At 38.0% G+C, this 16,637-nt stretch overlaps 1 protein-coding gene across 2 annotated transcripts in view; it reads right to left on the minus strand.

Moving 5' to 3' along the window:
• Positions 1-16,637, minus strand: part of AFF4 (ALF transcription elongation factor 4) — a 96,221-nt gene that overhangs the window by 13,011 nt on the left and 66,573 nt on the right. For both annotated transcript variants that reach the window (XM_047728954.1, XM_047728953.1), the window contains 10 exons: positions 14,991-15,045; positions 13,876-13,913; positions 13,277-13,439; positions 11,281-12,198; positions 7,528-7,616; positions 6,678-6,918; positions 1,725-1,819; positions 1,041-1,104; positions 788-924; positions 451-522 (listed from right to left, as the gene is read on the minus strand). In XM_047728954.1, coding sequence (XP_047584910.1) covers positions 451-522; positions 788-924; positions 1,041-1,104; positions 1,725-1,819; positions 6,678-6,918; positions 7,528-7,616; positions 11,281-12,198; positions 13,277-13,439; positions 13,876-13,913; positions 14,991-15,045 — 1,872 coding nt within the window. The remainder of the gene's footprint in view (positions 1-450; positions 523-787; positions 925-1,040; positions 1,105-1,724; positions 1,820-6,677; positions 6,919-7,527; positions 7,617-11,280; positions 12,199-13,276; positions 13,440-13,875; positions 13,914-14,990; positions 15,046-16,637) is intronic.

Below are 16,637 nucleotides of genomic sequence, written 5' to 3' on the forward strand. Positions count from 1 at the left end.
ATTCCTAGCTGTTAAAGCCAGTGCCAGGTAAAGTAAATACTTTCAAAAAACGATCTGATAATATTGCCCTGGAACTAAGCCAACAAGCCACATTCGTTACTCTTAATAAGCTAAACATGTGCTCCCTAAGGGACGGTATAGGATATGTGAATAACGAGAGAGGATACTGAAAGAAGAGCCTGAAAAAGGGACCATGTGAGACATGGGGGAGTTCTATCGTCAGTCCTACCCTACCAAGGCTTTTGCCATGAGTACGATGGATCAGAGACTGACAACAACTAAAAGTCTTTCAGTAGGAATTTTGACTTATTTTCTACTTTACCCATCAAGAATAGATTTATGTCTGGGTTATGAAAGGCCGAATCAAGGATAACATTCAGAAGGGCATAAACAGCCTAATTTCTTAGGGAACAGCCTATCATCTAGCAGAGGCTGGAACACAACACTTACCAAAGTACCGTGAGCCTTTTATCTGCAGCTGTAGCATCAGGGGCTAAGTAATTCTTTAGCTTCATAGTGTATCTGTGAGTTAAAGCAACAAACAAATTACACAAAACATAGTACTTCACCTTGATCTTAGGACTTCCTTAGTCCTCAGAACATTAGAACCCAACCTAAACAAAGGCTTATATAAATACCCCTTGAAATATCTAATTCTCCTTATCCCAGGACAATAAAGGATTAAGATCCTTCACAGCTTTACTGTATACAGCTGTATCAGCCCCTTCCTAGATGAGCCAAAGAAGTAATAGTGCCAATGATATAGCAGCCAAGTTTTCCCACTTACTTGATGAGCTCCACTGTCTCTGAATACATAGGGAATGGGGATTTGGATTCCTGAGCATTTTTCTCTAATGCATTCCCACATTCAATGAAAGATACCACAGCATCAAGATAGTATACAGCTTTCTCAAACCTATCAGACTGAAGAAAGGAGAATAAGGGTAATGAGAGATACACTGAGGTACTATGAGAACAAACAATAAATGAAAATTTAAGTCAATTTGATTAAATAAATAAATGTCAGAATGTTTACATACCAATGCATCGGCATTGTGCTTCAGCTTTTTTGCTTCTTGTAAATAATGGTCTGCTGAATAATTTCTGCAATGTAAATTTTTATAGTAAATAAAACAGTAAATGTTTTCATAAGATATTACTTGTCCATTTTCCTCTCTAGCATCCCTCAGTTTTCATGTCTTCAAGTAAAAAAAATGACCCATTACTAAACATTCAGTTCCAGGTTTTCTGACAAATGTTTTTATTGGGTTAAGAGCATAATTTGTGTTGGCCAACTCATGACAAATTTTCTACTTAGGAAAATAGAGATCAAGCTCCTTAGTATTAAATGCTAATTTTCCCAAGTTGTTTGAAAGATTTGGAATAGAAGCAATGTGTGGGTAAGAGAAATAACCTTTTAACAAAATGGACGAAAAACCCCAACACTCCTCTACTTATTTAAGAAAGCCGCCATGTTAAACAGGGTACCAGCAGCAGTCAGGTTCTACTTGAAGGCACCTTACTCGCATCCCCTAGGAGTCATAGAGCTCAGTTAAAAGGAATTGTACCTGGACTAGTAGAGTGCCTTTCAAATTAAAATCTGAATGTTCTATGGAGCACACCACAAGTATGAATTCTTCTGGTCACTGACAGGAATTTATACCAGTTTCTTATATGCTGACTGGAATGATTTCTCCAATGCATAAAAAAAACATTTCTCTCACCTGTCATCAAAGGCAAGCTTTGTTCTCCGAGGCTTAGAAGCATCAGGAGTTGGTGTAGATGAAGGACAGTTAGAGGAGCTATTTGGAGCCTTTTCCTGACCAAAAAAATATATAATGTTGAAAGTACATAATGTTGGAAAAGTATGCATGTTGAAAATTCTGAGGTGATTAAAACGAAACTGAAAATATTTTTTGAGCCACTAGTAGAAAGGGAACAAAATTCCACTGCCTTTAGTAATTAATTTCCTTGTTCCAAAATTTTTAAATTTCAGAATATAAAAACCCTTTTTACAGAACAGGTCCATTTTATATAACCAAAAATATTCATTCTAATAGCAGAGGTCTACTATGTACCAGAAAATGAACTAGACACTAGGTAAAACCTAAGGAAGATACAACCTACTCTGAGAACAGGAGTACTGCTTAAGACAAAATTTACCGATAATTACTGGTCAATGAAAACAGCAATAATAAGATCTAACGCTTACTATGTGCTTACTACTTACCAGGCACTAAGTTAACTAGGTACTTAGCAAAGTCATTAATCCTTCCACAACCTTATTGGAAGGTATACTGCTTTGCGGACAAAATAAAAAGCAATGTCAAGGAGGGTAACTCACCCAAATTCGAACAGCTTTTAAGTGGCATTCCTGGAATTTGGACTTTAAATCCAGATCTGTCACATTTTAAAAGGTTAGACACTTTCTTAAACTTTATTACACCTCCTATCAACATAGCCCTTTATGTGGGGACTGAGAGCCTGTCTTTTCAACTGTTTCCCTACATACATTTTCCACAACAAAACACAAGTAAGCAGAATGTATCCTATGAATGCATGTTTCAACATTAAAAAACCCAATTAATATATAATTTCACTGCTTGTGCTCAAAAATCTACTGAAAAGGAACCATAAACCATTTCTTTTCTTAAATGATAACAGCTTTTCAGTTCTACCCAATCAAGGAATGAAAATAAAAGCCTTGGGATTTGAGAAAATACTATGCTCTCTACAGTCAAGTTCCCATGTTTCTGAAATGGCTTCCAGCATATTATGATGGAATGTAACATTACTAGGCCAGTTTTCCCCCTATGTTTTCTAAGTACTTCTACAATTGCCTAATTATGCTGAAGGAAAACTGAAATTACTAAAATTACATTCAGAAATTGTCTACGTATTTTAACACACTTTTCTTTTTTCTTTTTTTTAAAACATCAGACTTGTTTTATTCATTAACACAGATGCAACAATCCAAAACAAATATTACCTGATCAAATCCAATGATATATGTACAATAAATAACAAAATTCCTTGAGTAAGTTGAGTTTACTTCAGGAAACAAAATTTAAATATTGGGAAAATCTCTAAATTAACACACTTTTCTTATATAAAAATTATATGCATGGGATTTGTAAAATCACTGTGTGGTTAAGGAGGTTAACTAAAATTACCGTAGTGGGCATTTCACAATATATCATATATTGGATCATAGTGTGCACCTGAAACTAATGTGTTATGTATCAAATGTATCTCAGTTAAAAAGAACTGGCAGAAGAAAGAGGGGAAAAAAAAGACAAATCTTGTATGTTTGTGGAAAAATGAACAAAAGGACAAAGTCATCAAAAACAGCAGCATAAAGAAGGTTTGAAAGATGATTAATCTAACTGAATTACATAGATTCTGTGTCTGCAATATATGCAGAATACACATTCTTTGCTAACAAAACATTACAAAAATCTACCATATACCATACTCTCATAAAGCAAATCTTATTAACAAATTTCAAGACTGTTACTATGAAGATTACTTTCAAGCCCCAATGCAATTAAGGTAGCAACATGAATCAGAAGACTACTAGCAAATCTCAGTATTTTTGGAAATTGACTAATATGTTGTTTTTGTTTTTGTTTTTGTTTTTACTAACATGCTTTTAATAACCCATGGGTCAAAGATAAAATCACCCTGGAAATTAGAAAAGATTTTAAACGGAGTTATTCTTGTAGGAGGCATGTTAGTAGTATATAGAGGAAATAATTTAGCCTAACTGCTTATATTAGAGAAAGAAAAAAAGGCTTAAAACTAATTTAAAGATTAATGAGCTAAGTATCCATTTTTAAAAGTCAGTAAATAGAATAGCAAAGCAAAAAGAAAGAGTAAGAAAGGAAATCATAGGGGCGCCTGGGTGGCTCAGTGGGTTAAAGCCTCTGCCTTTGGCTCAGGTTATGATCCCAGGGTTCTGGGATGGAGCCCCACATCGGGCTCTCTGCTCAACAAGGAGCCTGCTTCCCCTCCCCCCCCCCCCCCCCCGCCTCTCTGCCTGCCTCTCTGCCTACTTGTGATCTCTGTCAAATAAATAAAAATAAAATCTTAAAAAAAAAAGAAAGGAAATCATAAAGATTGTAAGTTAATGAAATAGAAAACAAAAATAAACTTCAAAGAATCAACATGTAAAACAGAGGCTATTTTCTGAAAAGACAAGTAAAACTAATAAGCCTCTGATGAGACTGATCAAGGAAAAAGGGAAATGGCACAGAGAACTAATATTAAGAACAAAAGGGGAACCTAAGTGGAGATATTAGAGATACCAAAAGCATAGTAAGAGACTGTAACAAACAACTTTATGGAACCATATTTCAGATATCTGATAATATGAGCAAATATGCAGAAAAAAACAAAATAAAAATTATATGTAATTTTGGTTTTCCATTATATGTAATTTTCCTTTAGCTAAAATAAGAAAAAGCATATCTTCCAACTAAATTACAGATTCTCTTTAATAAACCCATTTATAATTGCCTAAACTGGAAATTGCCAAGACTAACATTAATGATTTTAGTAATTGTTAAAAGCCCTAAGATCTTGAAATCAAAGTGGTCAGGGATTATATTTTATATTCTCTCAGTAACAACAGAGTACCAAATAACTACATTTGATCCAACAAATATTTCCTGATTACCCAGTAAGCTAAGCAGCAATGGAGAAAACACAAAACAAGATACAAATCCCTGCTTTCAAGGACCTGACAAACCAATAAAGAGGAGACACAGTTTTACCTATGAGAGCAAAAACCCAAACAAACAGGTGAGCTCACTTAAAGAATGTATTTAAAGAGAGAAGGGGGTTACACATGGGTGGCTCAGTTAGGCCTCTGACTCTTGATTTTAGCTCAGGTCATGATCCTGGGGTCGTTGGATTCAGCCCCACATTGGGCTCTGTGCTCAACAGGGAGTTTGCCTAAAATTCTCCCCTGGCCCAACTCGGGCACACACTCCCTCTGTCTCAAATAAATATATATTTTTAAAAGATTTTATTTATTTGATAGAGAGAGAGAGCATGCAAGTCTGGGGACTGGCAGGCAGAGGAGAGGCAGAGGGAGAAGCAGGCCCCCCGCTGAGCAGGGAGCCTGATAAGGGGCTTAATCCCAGAACCCTGGGATTATGACCTGAGCTGAGGCAGGTGCTTAACCATCTGAGTCACCCAGATGCCCACAAATAAATCAATCTTTAAAAAAGACAAAGAGAGGGGCGCTTGGGTGGCTCAATGGTTAAAGCCTCTGCCTTCGGCTCAGGTCATGATCCCAGGGTCCTGGGATCGAGCCGCACATCGGGCTCTCTGCTCGGCAGGGAGCCTGCCTCTTCCTCCTCTCTCTCTCTGCCTGCCTCTCTGCCTACTTGTGCTCTGTCAAATAAATAAAAATCTTAAAAAAAAAAAAAAAAAAAGACAGAGAGAGAATGGTATGAAATTTTAAGAAATAAGCATTCAGGCCTCAAATCCCATAGGTGAAATATGGAAAATGGAGAAAGAGCCAGTTAGCAGGTAGACACAGAACTGGGACGGTGAAGGAGGCCAAGAGGACACTCAGGGTCCTTAAGGACACTAGGACTAACCCTCTAAACTACTACGTAAGGGTGTCCATGTGGAGAAAAAGCCATCTGTATATCTCAATTTGAGCAGTTGTTCACAGTTAAAATCACCTCAGTTTTAAAGACTTCATTAAACTGCCACATTTAATAAGCATGAGTAACTATCTTTAATGGTGAATTTTTTCAACTCTTAAACCTTTGCTTACTCAAGTCACAAATAACAATCCAGTAAATTATATCCTTAAAAATCTAGGTGTTTTCTTAATTTTGTCAGAGTTTGCTCCTGATCAGTTCAGAAAATAATGTAAATAAACTGGTAGATAAAGTGAGGGTGAAAGTCTAATAAAGTACAGCCTTGAAAGAACGTCTATGATCCACTTCTCCCCCATAAAACATGAAGAACAGTCCCCTATATTAAGATCATGCTCCAGGAATAGTTCCAGTACTAGCTCAGCTGAAGAATTTTCTCTCCATGAATCAAAGCCAGATTGGCTGCTTTATCACTTTATGTAATACACTTGCTTATAAAATCTAATTCTAAAAAATCCAAAGCCAACTTCAAATCACAGACAACTCAACCATAAGAAGTGGAGCCCTTTATAATTAGATCATAACCGACTACTTTCTTCCAAAATCAACTTTTCCAATTATGGGTTTCTGTCTTAATATGCACGTGGCCAGGTGAAGTACTGCTTTCACAGACTCAGGTCAACTGCATACGTTAGTATCAAGATTATGACATTTTGAGAGTAAAAATGCACAGGCCTATAATTTTTTTTTTTTTTTAAGATTTTATTTATTTGACACAGAGAGAGAGAGAGGTCACAAGTAGGTAGAGAGGCAGGCAGAGAGAGAGGGGAGGAAGCAGGCTCCCTGCGGAGCAGAAAGCCAGACGAGGGGCTTGATCCCAGGACTCTGGGATCATGACCTGAGCCGAAGGCAGAGGCTTTAACCCACTGAGCCACCCAGGTGCCCCACAGGCCTATAAATTTAATGAGAGATTTACAAGATCATCAAAGCACAATGCCACCTCAGAGAATTCCTAAGGCAATGAGATTGCTTTTCAAAAGGCTCACACTCCCAATGCCTTACCTTGACCTCCTTAGAGCTACTGGAAGTCTTCCCTTCAGTCTTCTTCTGCTTTGATGTGGAGGAACTGTTTTTGCTGCTGCCACTATTCTCCTTGTTGCTATTATTACTTGACTTTAAAGAAGATGACTGACTAATAGTCCTCTTCCGAGAGCCATGCTCTGTTTTTGGATCTTTTGAGGGAATAGGCCCCGTGGGAGAGGGCAACAAATCCTTTTCTTTTGCAGAACTTTGTTTAGATGACCTGCCAAATCAAACAAAAGCCTTCATTTCTCTAACACCATCATATGGGGGTGATGGATTTTTTTCTATTTCTCTCTGCCTGCTTTCAAGACAAATTTATTTCTCCCTATTTAAGTATTAGGACATATGATTTCTACAAAACAAAGTAAGAGTGTACATTTCATGAGGACAGGCATCTTACCTGTTTTCCACCCCCTGGCTGTATGTATACCCAGTACCTTAATGTTGGCCTGCCACACAAGTATTCAATAAATACTGGTTACATAAATGAGAAGATGAATGATGAAGATACGAAGTTCCTAAGTTAGAAACTGGTCTCTTGACAGATCCAGATAAGCTTATCATCTAGCCAGAAAGTGGTAAAACTTTAATTCTTATCCTGTACTCAACCTTACTCCACTACAGAAAGAAGAAAGGAAGAAGAGACTGAATCTTAAAAAAACTTTCCATTGCAATTAGCTAACAGCAATTAGCTAACAGCTCCCTCCTCTACTACTGGTTGGTATATGTACAACATCTACATGGACATGACATATAGAGCACATTACAAAGTACCCAACGGCAAATGACATACACATATTAACACACGTGACATGTTTTGGGGACGTACTCTCTGTTGCTGGATGGCTTGTGACCTGCCAAATTCTTGTCCTCTGTTTTGGGTTTCTTGCTGTCATTGGCTCGGGTATCATCTTCATTCTAAATGAAAAACAGAGAAAAGCAACTACTGTATTTGATTTTTATTCATCTAATTTGAGTTTCCAGCAGGAGTCACCTTCAAATAATTTATCCCTAATAAGTTCCAGAAAGAAGATAAATATGAAATAAAAGAATTCATTTAAATAAGGCTCAGTAAACTCAATTTCAAGGCTGGGAAGAAGTCTATTTTAGATAAACAGAGCCCAAACACTGAAACATTTCCTACAGTCTTTTAAGTGACATCTTTTCATCCTAATGATTTGGGTGTGTGTATGTGTGTGTGTGTGTGTGTGTGTGTAAAATTATAATTAAGATATAATTCATATACCATAAAATCCACCCTTTAAAAGTTCACAATTCGGGACGCCTGGGTGGCTCAGTTGGTTAAGCAGCTGCCTTCGGCTCAGGTCATGATCCCAGCGTCCTGGGATCGAGTCCCACATCGGGCTCCTTGCTCAACAGGGAGCCTGCTTCTCCCTTTGCCTCTGCCTGCCATTCTGTCTGCCTGTGCTTGCTTTCTCTCCCTCTCTCTGACAAATAAATAAATAAAATCTTTAAGAAAAAAAAAAAAGATTAAAAAAAAATAAAAGTTCACAATTCAATGACTTTTAGTATATTCACAGAGGTGTACAAACATTACTGCAAACAATTCTAGAACATTCTCATCATCTAATAGACAACCTGTGCCCTTCAGCAGGCATTCCCCCCATTCCCTCGACCCCAGACTCTAGTAATCACTAACCTATATATTTGTCTTTATGGTACTGCCTATTCTAGACAGTTCATATAAATGGAATCACATTTGCGGCCTTTTGTGTCTGGTTCCTTTCACTTAGTAGAATATTTTTCATGTTCACTGATGCTGTAGCATGTATCAGGATTTCATTTGTGGTTATACCTGTATATATTCCATTTTATCATGTATCACACTTTTTTATCCATTTATCAGTTAATCACCATATGGGCTGTCTCCACTTTTGGCTAATATAAGTAATACTGCTGTGAACATACAAGTGTAAGTCTTTGTGTAGACGTATTTTCACTTCTCTCGGGTATGTACCTAAGTGGAATGGAGTGGAATTGCTGGGTCATAAATTAACATTGTGTTTAACTTTTTTTTTTTTTTTTTTTAAAGATTTTATTTATTTATTTGTCAGAGAGAGAGCAAGCGAGCACAGGCAGACAGAGTGGCTGGCAGAGACAGAGAGAGAAGCAGGCTCCCTGCCGAGCAAGGAGCCCGATGTGGGACTCGATCCCAGGACGCTGGGATCATGACCCAAGCCAAAGGCAGCTGCTCAACCAACTGAGCCACCCAGGCGTCCCTGTATTTAACTTTTTAAAGACTGCCAAAACTGTTCCAAAGCGGCTACCTATCATTTTATATTCCCACAGCACTGTATGAAAATTCTAACTCCTCCACATCTTCGCCAATACTTGTTACTGTCCATTATTTTTTATTATAGCCAAGCCTAATGATTGTGAAAAATTCTTTTTGCTGAAACAAAAGCTGTGAGACCATGTATAACTGCCAAAGCTACCTTCCTGACTGAGTCTAAGTTTTCCTATTGCTTTAAATATCAGACCTCAAGAATCCAAAACATTCTGCCATAACAAAAGAATCTGTTCTCTACACCAATGATTGAAAGTGGACACATAAAAACATGATACAAAAGAATCTACATCCTTTATTACCGTTGGCTGAGATTCCTCTCTCAGTACCATCTGCTTTATCTTCAAGAACTGTCCCTGACAATTTTACCAAAGCCCATAAATCTCAAAAATCATTACCAAGTTTCCAGACTTGATCCTGATTTTATAAAATCAAAATCCAACTTACAGGTGTTGACATAAAAAGGATGGGAGGAATAAAACATGCCAATGAGATGTGGGGAAGGGAAAGAGTATGAGCAATTCTTTTAGAAGGGGATTTTCCATTTTAAGTTATATACTATAGAATTTTAAACAAAAGAATTAAAAGGGCATTCTATATTGTATTTCTATATTTTATAAAATCTTTTTTAAAGACCTTATTTATATTTTATAAAATCTTATAAAGAATATGTAATACTTTTCAAGCACCAGAGGACCAATTCTTAATTCCACTAAGCTCCTTAGTTTTCTAAAGAGCATAGTCCATCGTTTATAAACTCTTACTTCATGTAAGTCTATGAATTAAATCCTGCAACAATGTCCAGCAACTTGAGGTTGTAGCTCTAGAGGGGCCAGCAGCCTAAACTCACCAGCCGAAAAAGCTTCCCTATACTACAATAATGGAAACTCATTAGGTATATCACCCAAAGTAGTAAGCTTGTTTTCTATAAATCCAAATTTTTAAATATCTTCAATTTTTGAAGAGTCTAAGAAAAAAGGGTATTATTCTAGTTTGTTTAAATATACTTCATCATCTGCACAATATACTGTGGTCTTAAGAAAAAGAGGAAAGACCTCCAGCTCACTTCATTTTAAGAAAATGCTTTATTATTTCTATCCTCTCATGTGAGACTCTCAGGTCAGCTGGGATTGGGGTTTTGCTCTGAGTCTACCTGGTACAACTATTCTGGTACCTATCTGTCCACCTGCTCACCTCTTTGGTATTATATGATCATATTCACACATACGTATCAGGAGAAATCACACTATTCTTCAATATAAATCATTAAAATTACTTTCCTCTAAAAATTTCTCACTAGAGCTGAAAGATCAAACTCTTTTTCCCAAAGAATCCCTGTCTATACATGAAAGTCGTTCAGCTCTTTTCATTACACATCTCTTATCTTCCAATCATAGACATCTGTGGGTTTTCACAGCTCCTAGGTCTAAAAAGGCTGACCTTCAACATATACCAAGCTTCACCTCTAAATCCAAATTACCCCAGGTAAATGTAGGACAGGAGCTGGCCGTGTGCGAGCAAATGTATTTAGTCGTGAACCTGTAGACATGGGTGTTCGCAAAGGGAAATAAGCTGGAGCACAGATATGTACAGAGAACTGGTAAGTTCCTAAGGAGGTGTCCAAATTGGTGAATCAATCTGGAAGCTGGAATTAGTAGTTTAAAAGGTGTTACTTGGTCTGGGCACAGAAGAGAAGGGAATGTTAAAGGTTGTCACAACTTGGCAAATGTATATCCCAACTAAAGACATTTAAAACCAAAAGGGTGGGCGCCTGGGTGGCTCAGTGGGTTAAGCCGCTGCCTTCGGCTCAGGTCATGATCTCAGGGTCCTGGGATCGAGTCCCGCATCGGGTTCTCTGCTCAGCAGGGAGCCTGCTTCCCTCTCTCTCTCTGCCTGCTTCTCTGTCTACTTGTGATCTCTCTCTCTCTGTCAAATAAATAAATAAATAAATAAATAAATAAATAAACAAAAGGGTAAGAACGTGGTGAAGGCCGGTGTGCAGCCCTGCTTTACTCTCACCTCTACCCCGGCCAGCACATGCGCTAAACAGAAGCACTGGCTCATTTCTTACTGGATGAGAAACTAAAGGAGACACGCAGAGGCTCACTGGTTCTCAAGAGACGGTTCGGTCTGCAGCCTTCCCAGGGTCTCGGGCTCAACCTCTATTTTCTCTCCTAGCTAGGACTCAACCAGGTATTTTCTGGCTTACTGAGATTTCCACTGCATTTCAGATTCTGATGTTTAAAAACAAAACAACAAAAACTCTTTACAAACCTTATGTTTCCTCTTGCCTTTGTTGGAAACTTTTTCTGAGGCTTGTTTCTGAGCCTCTCTTGTGTGCTTTTCTGGCACATTTTTCTTTTCCCCCTTGGGTGGCTCTGTTTCTTTATAAGGCTTTCCTGGTATTCTGGTCAAGAGATTCAGGTCAATCTTCACAATAAGTGGATACCTGTCATCAGGCTCACTAAGGGGTGAAAGAAGTTCCTTCTCTTCCATAGGAGAGAACATTCGTTGCCGAAAAAAACTATCTTCTTCCTCCACTGAGGAGGGTTTCACAGGAGTCCTGTTACTCTCAGGGTACTTAGGAGTTTGTGAAGAAGGAGGAAGGCTCTCACTTTCATCTGAATCTGAGGATGAGGTATCTGTTTCTATGATTTCCCTTGATTTCTGGGAAGATTTACTCGTTGACTTGTATTTCTTTTTCTCTGCAGAAGGTCGAGGGGAAGATTTGGATTCCTTTTTAATATTGGGTTTCCTTGAGCCTTTGGTGGCTGCTTTATGTCTGCTGGAGGGCATGCTGGTAGCCATGTCTACAGGGGTTTCACTTTCTATCTTCAGGCCTCCCCGGGGCTCTTCAGCAGCTGCCTTCTCAGCCTTTTTGGGTTGTTTTTTGCCTACAGTTCTCCTCTGTGTTGTGCTGTCACTCTGTGCAGGGGACTTCTGCCTCCCTCGCCCACTTTCTGATCCCTTTTGTACAGTTTTGGAGTCTCGTCCAGGAGTAGCAGAACTCGTCTCTTTAGGTCCACTCGGATCAGGGTAGCTATTCCCAGTGCCCTGTTCTCGGCCTTCCTTTTTATAGCCTTGAGATGATGGGATGTTACTATCCACAGAAGAAGCTGGTGACACTTTATGTGGATTCACCTTATTCAACCAATTATCAAGTTGCCATTTGTTTGTTGGTGGTGGTTCAGGCTGAAAAACAGAGAAATAAATATGCTTTTGTCAATAATGAAGCTTTTCCCCTCCTCAACGATCTCAAGGAAGAGGAAAAAGCACATCTAAGACCACAAAGGTATTTGCTATTCACAGTTCTGACTGAACTAAAGCAAAGGGCTGAATATTGACTGTCAGAGCTCTCATCACTTGAATGAGAAGGTAAGCCTGATATTACATAGAGTCCTTAAACATTAAAGATGGGGCACCTGGGTGGCTCAGTCATTAAGCATCTACGTTTGGCTCAGGTCATGATCCCAGGGTCCTGGGATCAGGCCCTGCATCCGGCTCCCTGCTTGGCGGGAAGCCTGCTTCTCTCCCTCCCACTCCCCCTGCTTGTGTTCCCTCTCTTGCTGTGTCTCTCTCTGCCAAACAAATAAATAAAATCTTTAAAAATAAACAAACAGGTGGTGTCTAGGTGCCTTCGGCTCGGGTCATGATCTCAGGGTCCTGGGATCGAGCCCCGTGTCGGGCTCTCTGCTCAGTGGGGAGCCTGCTTCCCCCCTCACTCTCTGCCTGCCTCTGCCTACTTGTGATCTCTGTCTGTCAAATAAATAAATAAATCTTAATAAATAAACAAATAAATAAACAAACACACAGACATACATTAAAGATTCCTATTAGGAACCTAACTTCAAAGGTAAAATTACAAATGACCACAGGATATACTTAATTCCAAAAAGTAAACAAATGATGTAGGTACTGATAGAGATTTTTAACCTTATTTTATCAACCTATAGTAAAATTATAAAATATAAGACTCCTTTTATTCACAATAACTACATAACATGAATTTCCATGCTGAGATATAAAAAGAAAGCCCAAAGTAAACCAATCCAATATTTTAGGGACCCGAAATATGACCTCAAGTAATTCCTAATCTAGACTGAATGTTTGTTCAAATAACAATGAAACTAAGTGTCTAAGCTTCCTCTAAGATACCCAGTTCAATTTCTTAATCTTCTTTCCCTTCACCTTTTGTATTTGGAATAGGTCTTAAGTGGCCATCACCAGGGGCCATGGGAGGCCTACAGAAGACACCCTGCCTCCCTCTCACCTCAGGAGACGCACTCTGGGATGGCTCATTTGCCTCACTGTCACTGGAGCTACTTTCACTCTCTGAGTCAGATCCAGAGCTGCTTTCAGATCCACTGTGGCTGCTAGAATCATCTCTGGAGTTATCAGCGCCTTCACTATTATGGTGTGAAGGTTCAGAGTTACTAAAAAGAGATAAAACATAAATGACCAGAAGTTTTTTTTTTTTTGTTTTTTTGTTTTTTTTTTTTACAGTGACAGCAGGAAAACACCCAAATCTGACAACCAACTTTATTTAAAATGTTTACTGTTTGTTATGCTGTTACAGGTCTATGAATCCAGAATGTCATTTATAAATGAAATACTTTCTTAAAAAGTTACTAATATGCTGCTCAGCCATTAGCTCTTACCTTTTAAAAAGATTTCTACTGAGGTATAATTTATATACCACAGAATTCACCCATGTTAAGTGTACAATTCAATGATTTTTAGTTAATTTACAAGGTTGTACAATCGCTACTACAATAATATTTACTTTATAAGGTCGATTATAATATTACTATAATGCTATCAGGTGATACCCACCCCTCCAAGTAAAACAAGAAATAAAAGGATGCATACCTTCCTGGTGTACTTCTTGGCATTGTCTTATCACAATCCTAAAAGTAAAACATGAGAGGGAATGCAAATGAATAAATAGCACTCTATCTGCTTAATGTGAAAATATTTGAATTCTTTTTATTAATTTTTTTTAAGATTTTATTTTATTTGACAGAGATCATAAGCAGGCAGAGAGAAAGCAAGGGAAGCAGGCTCCCTGCTGAGCAGAGAGCCTGATGCAGACTCGATCCCAGGACTCTGAGATCATGACCTCAATCGAAGGCAGAGGCTTAACCCACTGAGCCACCCAGGCACCCAATATCTGAATTCTTAATAGAACACTAGTAGCTCTAATGTAGCCTCAATGTTTACCTATAACACTTAGGACACACTGTTGTTACCTAAAGAATAACTAACTGCCAAGCTAAGATGAAAAGCTGTGTTAAAAGTTCTTCTTGCCAACAATCTCACGTGTCATGAGAATATTCTGATCCATGATTAAGTAGTAAGGAAAAGCCAATTTAAAAATAAAAAAAGGGGGACGCCTGGGTGGCTCAGTTGGTTAAGCAGCTGCCTTCGGCTCAGGTCATGATCCCAGCGTCCTGGGATCGAGTCCCACATCGGGCTCCTTGCTTGGCAGGGAGCCTGCTTCTCCCTCTGCCTCTGCCTGTGCTCACTCTCGCTTCTCTCTCTATGACAAATAAATAAATAAAATCTTAAAAAAAAAAAAAATAAATAAATAAAAAAAAATAAAATAAAAATAAAAAAAGGTTTAAAGACAGAGCAGAACATAACAACATTCTATTGTCAGAAAGCAGTAAGGAACTTATTTTAAATAAATGAATCATGTATGTATCATTGGATTCTAATATTTATAAAATACAATGCAGGGGGTGCCTGGGTGGCTCATGAGGTTAAGCCTCTGTCTTCAACTCAGGTCATGATCTCAGGGTCCTGGGATAGAGCCGAGCATCGGGCTCTCTGCTTGGTGGGGAGCCTGCTTTCCCCTCTCTCTTTTGCCTGTGGCTCTGCCTACTTGTGATCTCTCTGTCAAATAAATGGATAAAATCTTAAAAAAAAATACAATGCAAACCAATACTGTATGAAACTGGAAATTCATAAAGCAGTAGACACACCTGCTCCCCATCGCTGTCTTCACTGCTGCTTAGTTTTAAGTCATCTTTTAACATGCTAGAGGGAAAAGGCAGAAAGAGTTAGTAATTTTCTAACAGTGGACTATGGCACACCAGAGTATTAAATAGCTACGAATCATTCTAGAAATAATCATGGTGGTAGACAAAGATTTAATTAAAAAAAAGAAAAGAAAAGAAAAGAACCAGTAAGTCTTACCCTGGTGTGCTTCACAGCCAGGGTAAAAACTGAGAAAGGAGGAAGTGTACATTTCAAAAGCTCTTACTTTTCCATAAGTAAAACATGTAACCTTCTTTTCTAATTAAATAAGCCACCTTCTACAAACTCTTATAACTCAGTTGTTATCTCTATTTTTCTAACTGCATCCACACCCACTCATTCATATTAAAACAAATGATCATACTCATACCCAACAGTCCACTAGAGATAAAACTCCTAAAAAGAAGGAAGATAAAATGAAAGTATCAGCAATTCTCTTTCATTGTCCCTCATATTCCACGAAGAGATTCATACAACTTCGTAATTGTGAAAACCAGAACACAAAATCCAAGCACTAGTTCATAAACGCCTTGGTATGAAAGACGACTGTTCTCTGGAGAAGTAACAATCTGGGGTAAGAAACTTAGCTATAAAATAGAAATGACCACGTATGAACTAAAAATAAACTCCAGGTTCTAAATCTTCCTTGATTAAAGTTCAGATAAATTTAAAAAAAAAAAAAACACACAAATAAATTCCGTAAACTGATAGTTTCTGAAATTCATTTTTCAAAGTAAAATTACAGATTTAAATTTCCCTTAAGGTCATAAAATCAACATTAAAATAAAGAATCTGAGTAATGACCCATAAAATATTCCTTGCCTTTTTACAAGAGAACAAAAATTAATACAAAGCTTAGGGAAAACCACTAGAAAAATGCTTAATTTCTCATTACTAATAGTTCTATTACCTTTCTTCTTAAAATCTCATGACAGTCTCCAATCAGTGGAAAGGAAATCTTCTTTCACTCCAATAACTACTGATACTTCCCCTCAAAGCTTACCCTGAGTGTCAAATTCAGATTATCCCCTGAAACAAAGTAACCAGATGATTACAGAACTATGAATAGTGTTTTAAGGCTGGCCCAGTTAAGCAGGACAGAAAAAAAGAGTTTTCTTTTGGACAAGGGCTTAGTGCATCTCTATGACTGATATCCTGCAAGGAAATGTACTTACTCTGAATTCTCTCAGCCCTTATGATTTAATAATGGCAGCTCAATGAACCTGTTCACACACATGGAGATGTCAAAGCTTTTACCAGACTGCTCAAGGTCCGGCATGTTTTTGTTCCCTCAGCAACCAAAGTGATTCGCACATATATGGTAGGCTTTTACCAGTTCTTTGCATACAAATAAATATGATAAATATGAATATAATTTCAATTCTGTAGCGGGGGGGGATTTCTTGCATTCACATAACTTCATTCTCAGTTTTTCCTTTGTTCAGCGTAAGAGGCTGAGGTTTCAGTACAGGTTACAGGTTATAGCTTTGAAAGCCAGCACTGTGGCCATAGCTTCTTCAGAATTTTGTTTTAATCACTGAGTTAACTTGTCTTAGGAATTGAGAAGTCCATTTCTTGAGCTGGAATTTATT

The sequence above is a fragment of the Lutra lutra genome, chromosome 5, assembly GCF_902655055.1.
Source record: "Lutra lutra chromosome 5, mLutLut1.2, whole genome shotgun sequence".
Taxonomy (NCBI): domain Eukaryota; kingdom Metazoa; phylum Chordata; class Mammalia; order Carnivora; family Mustelidae; genus Lutra; species Lutra lutra.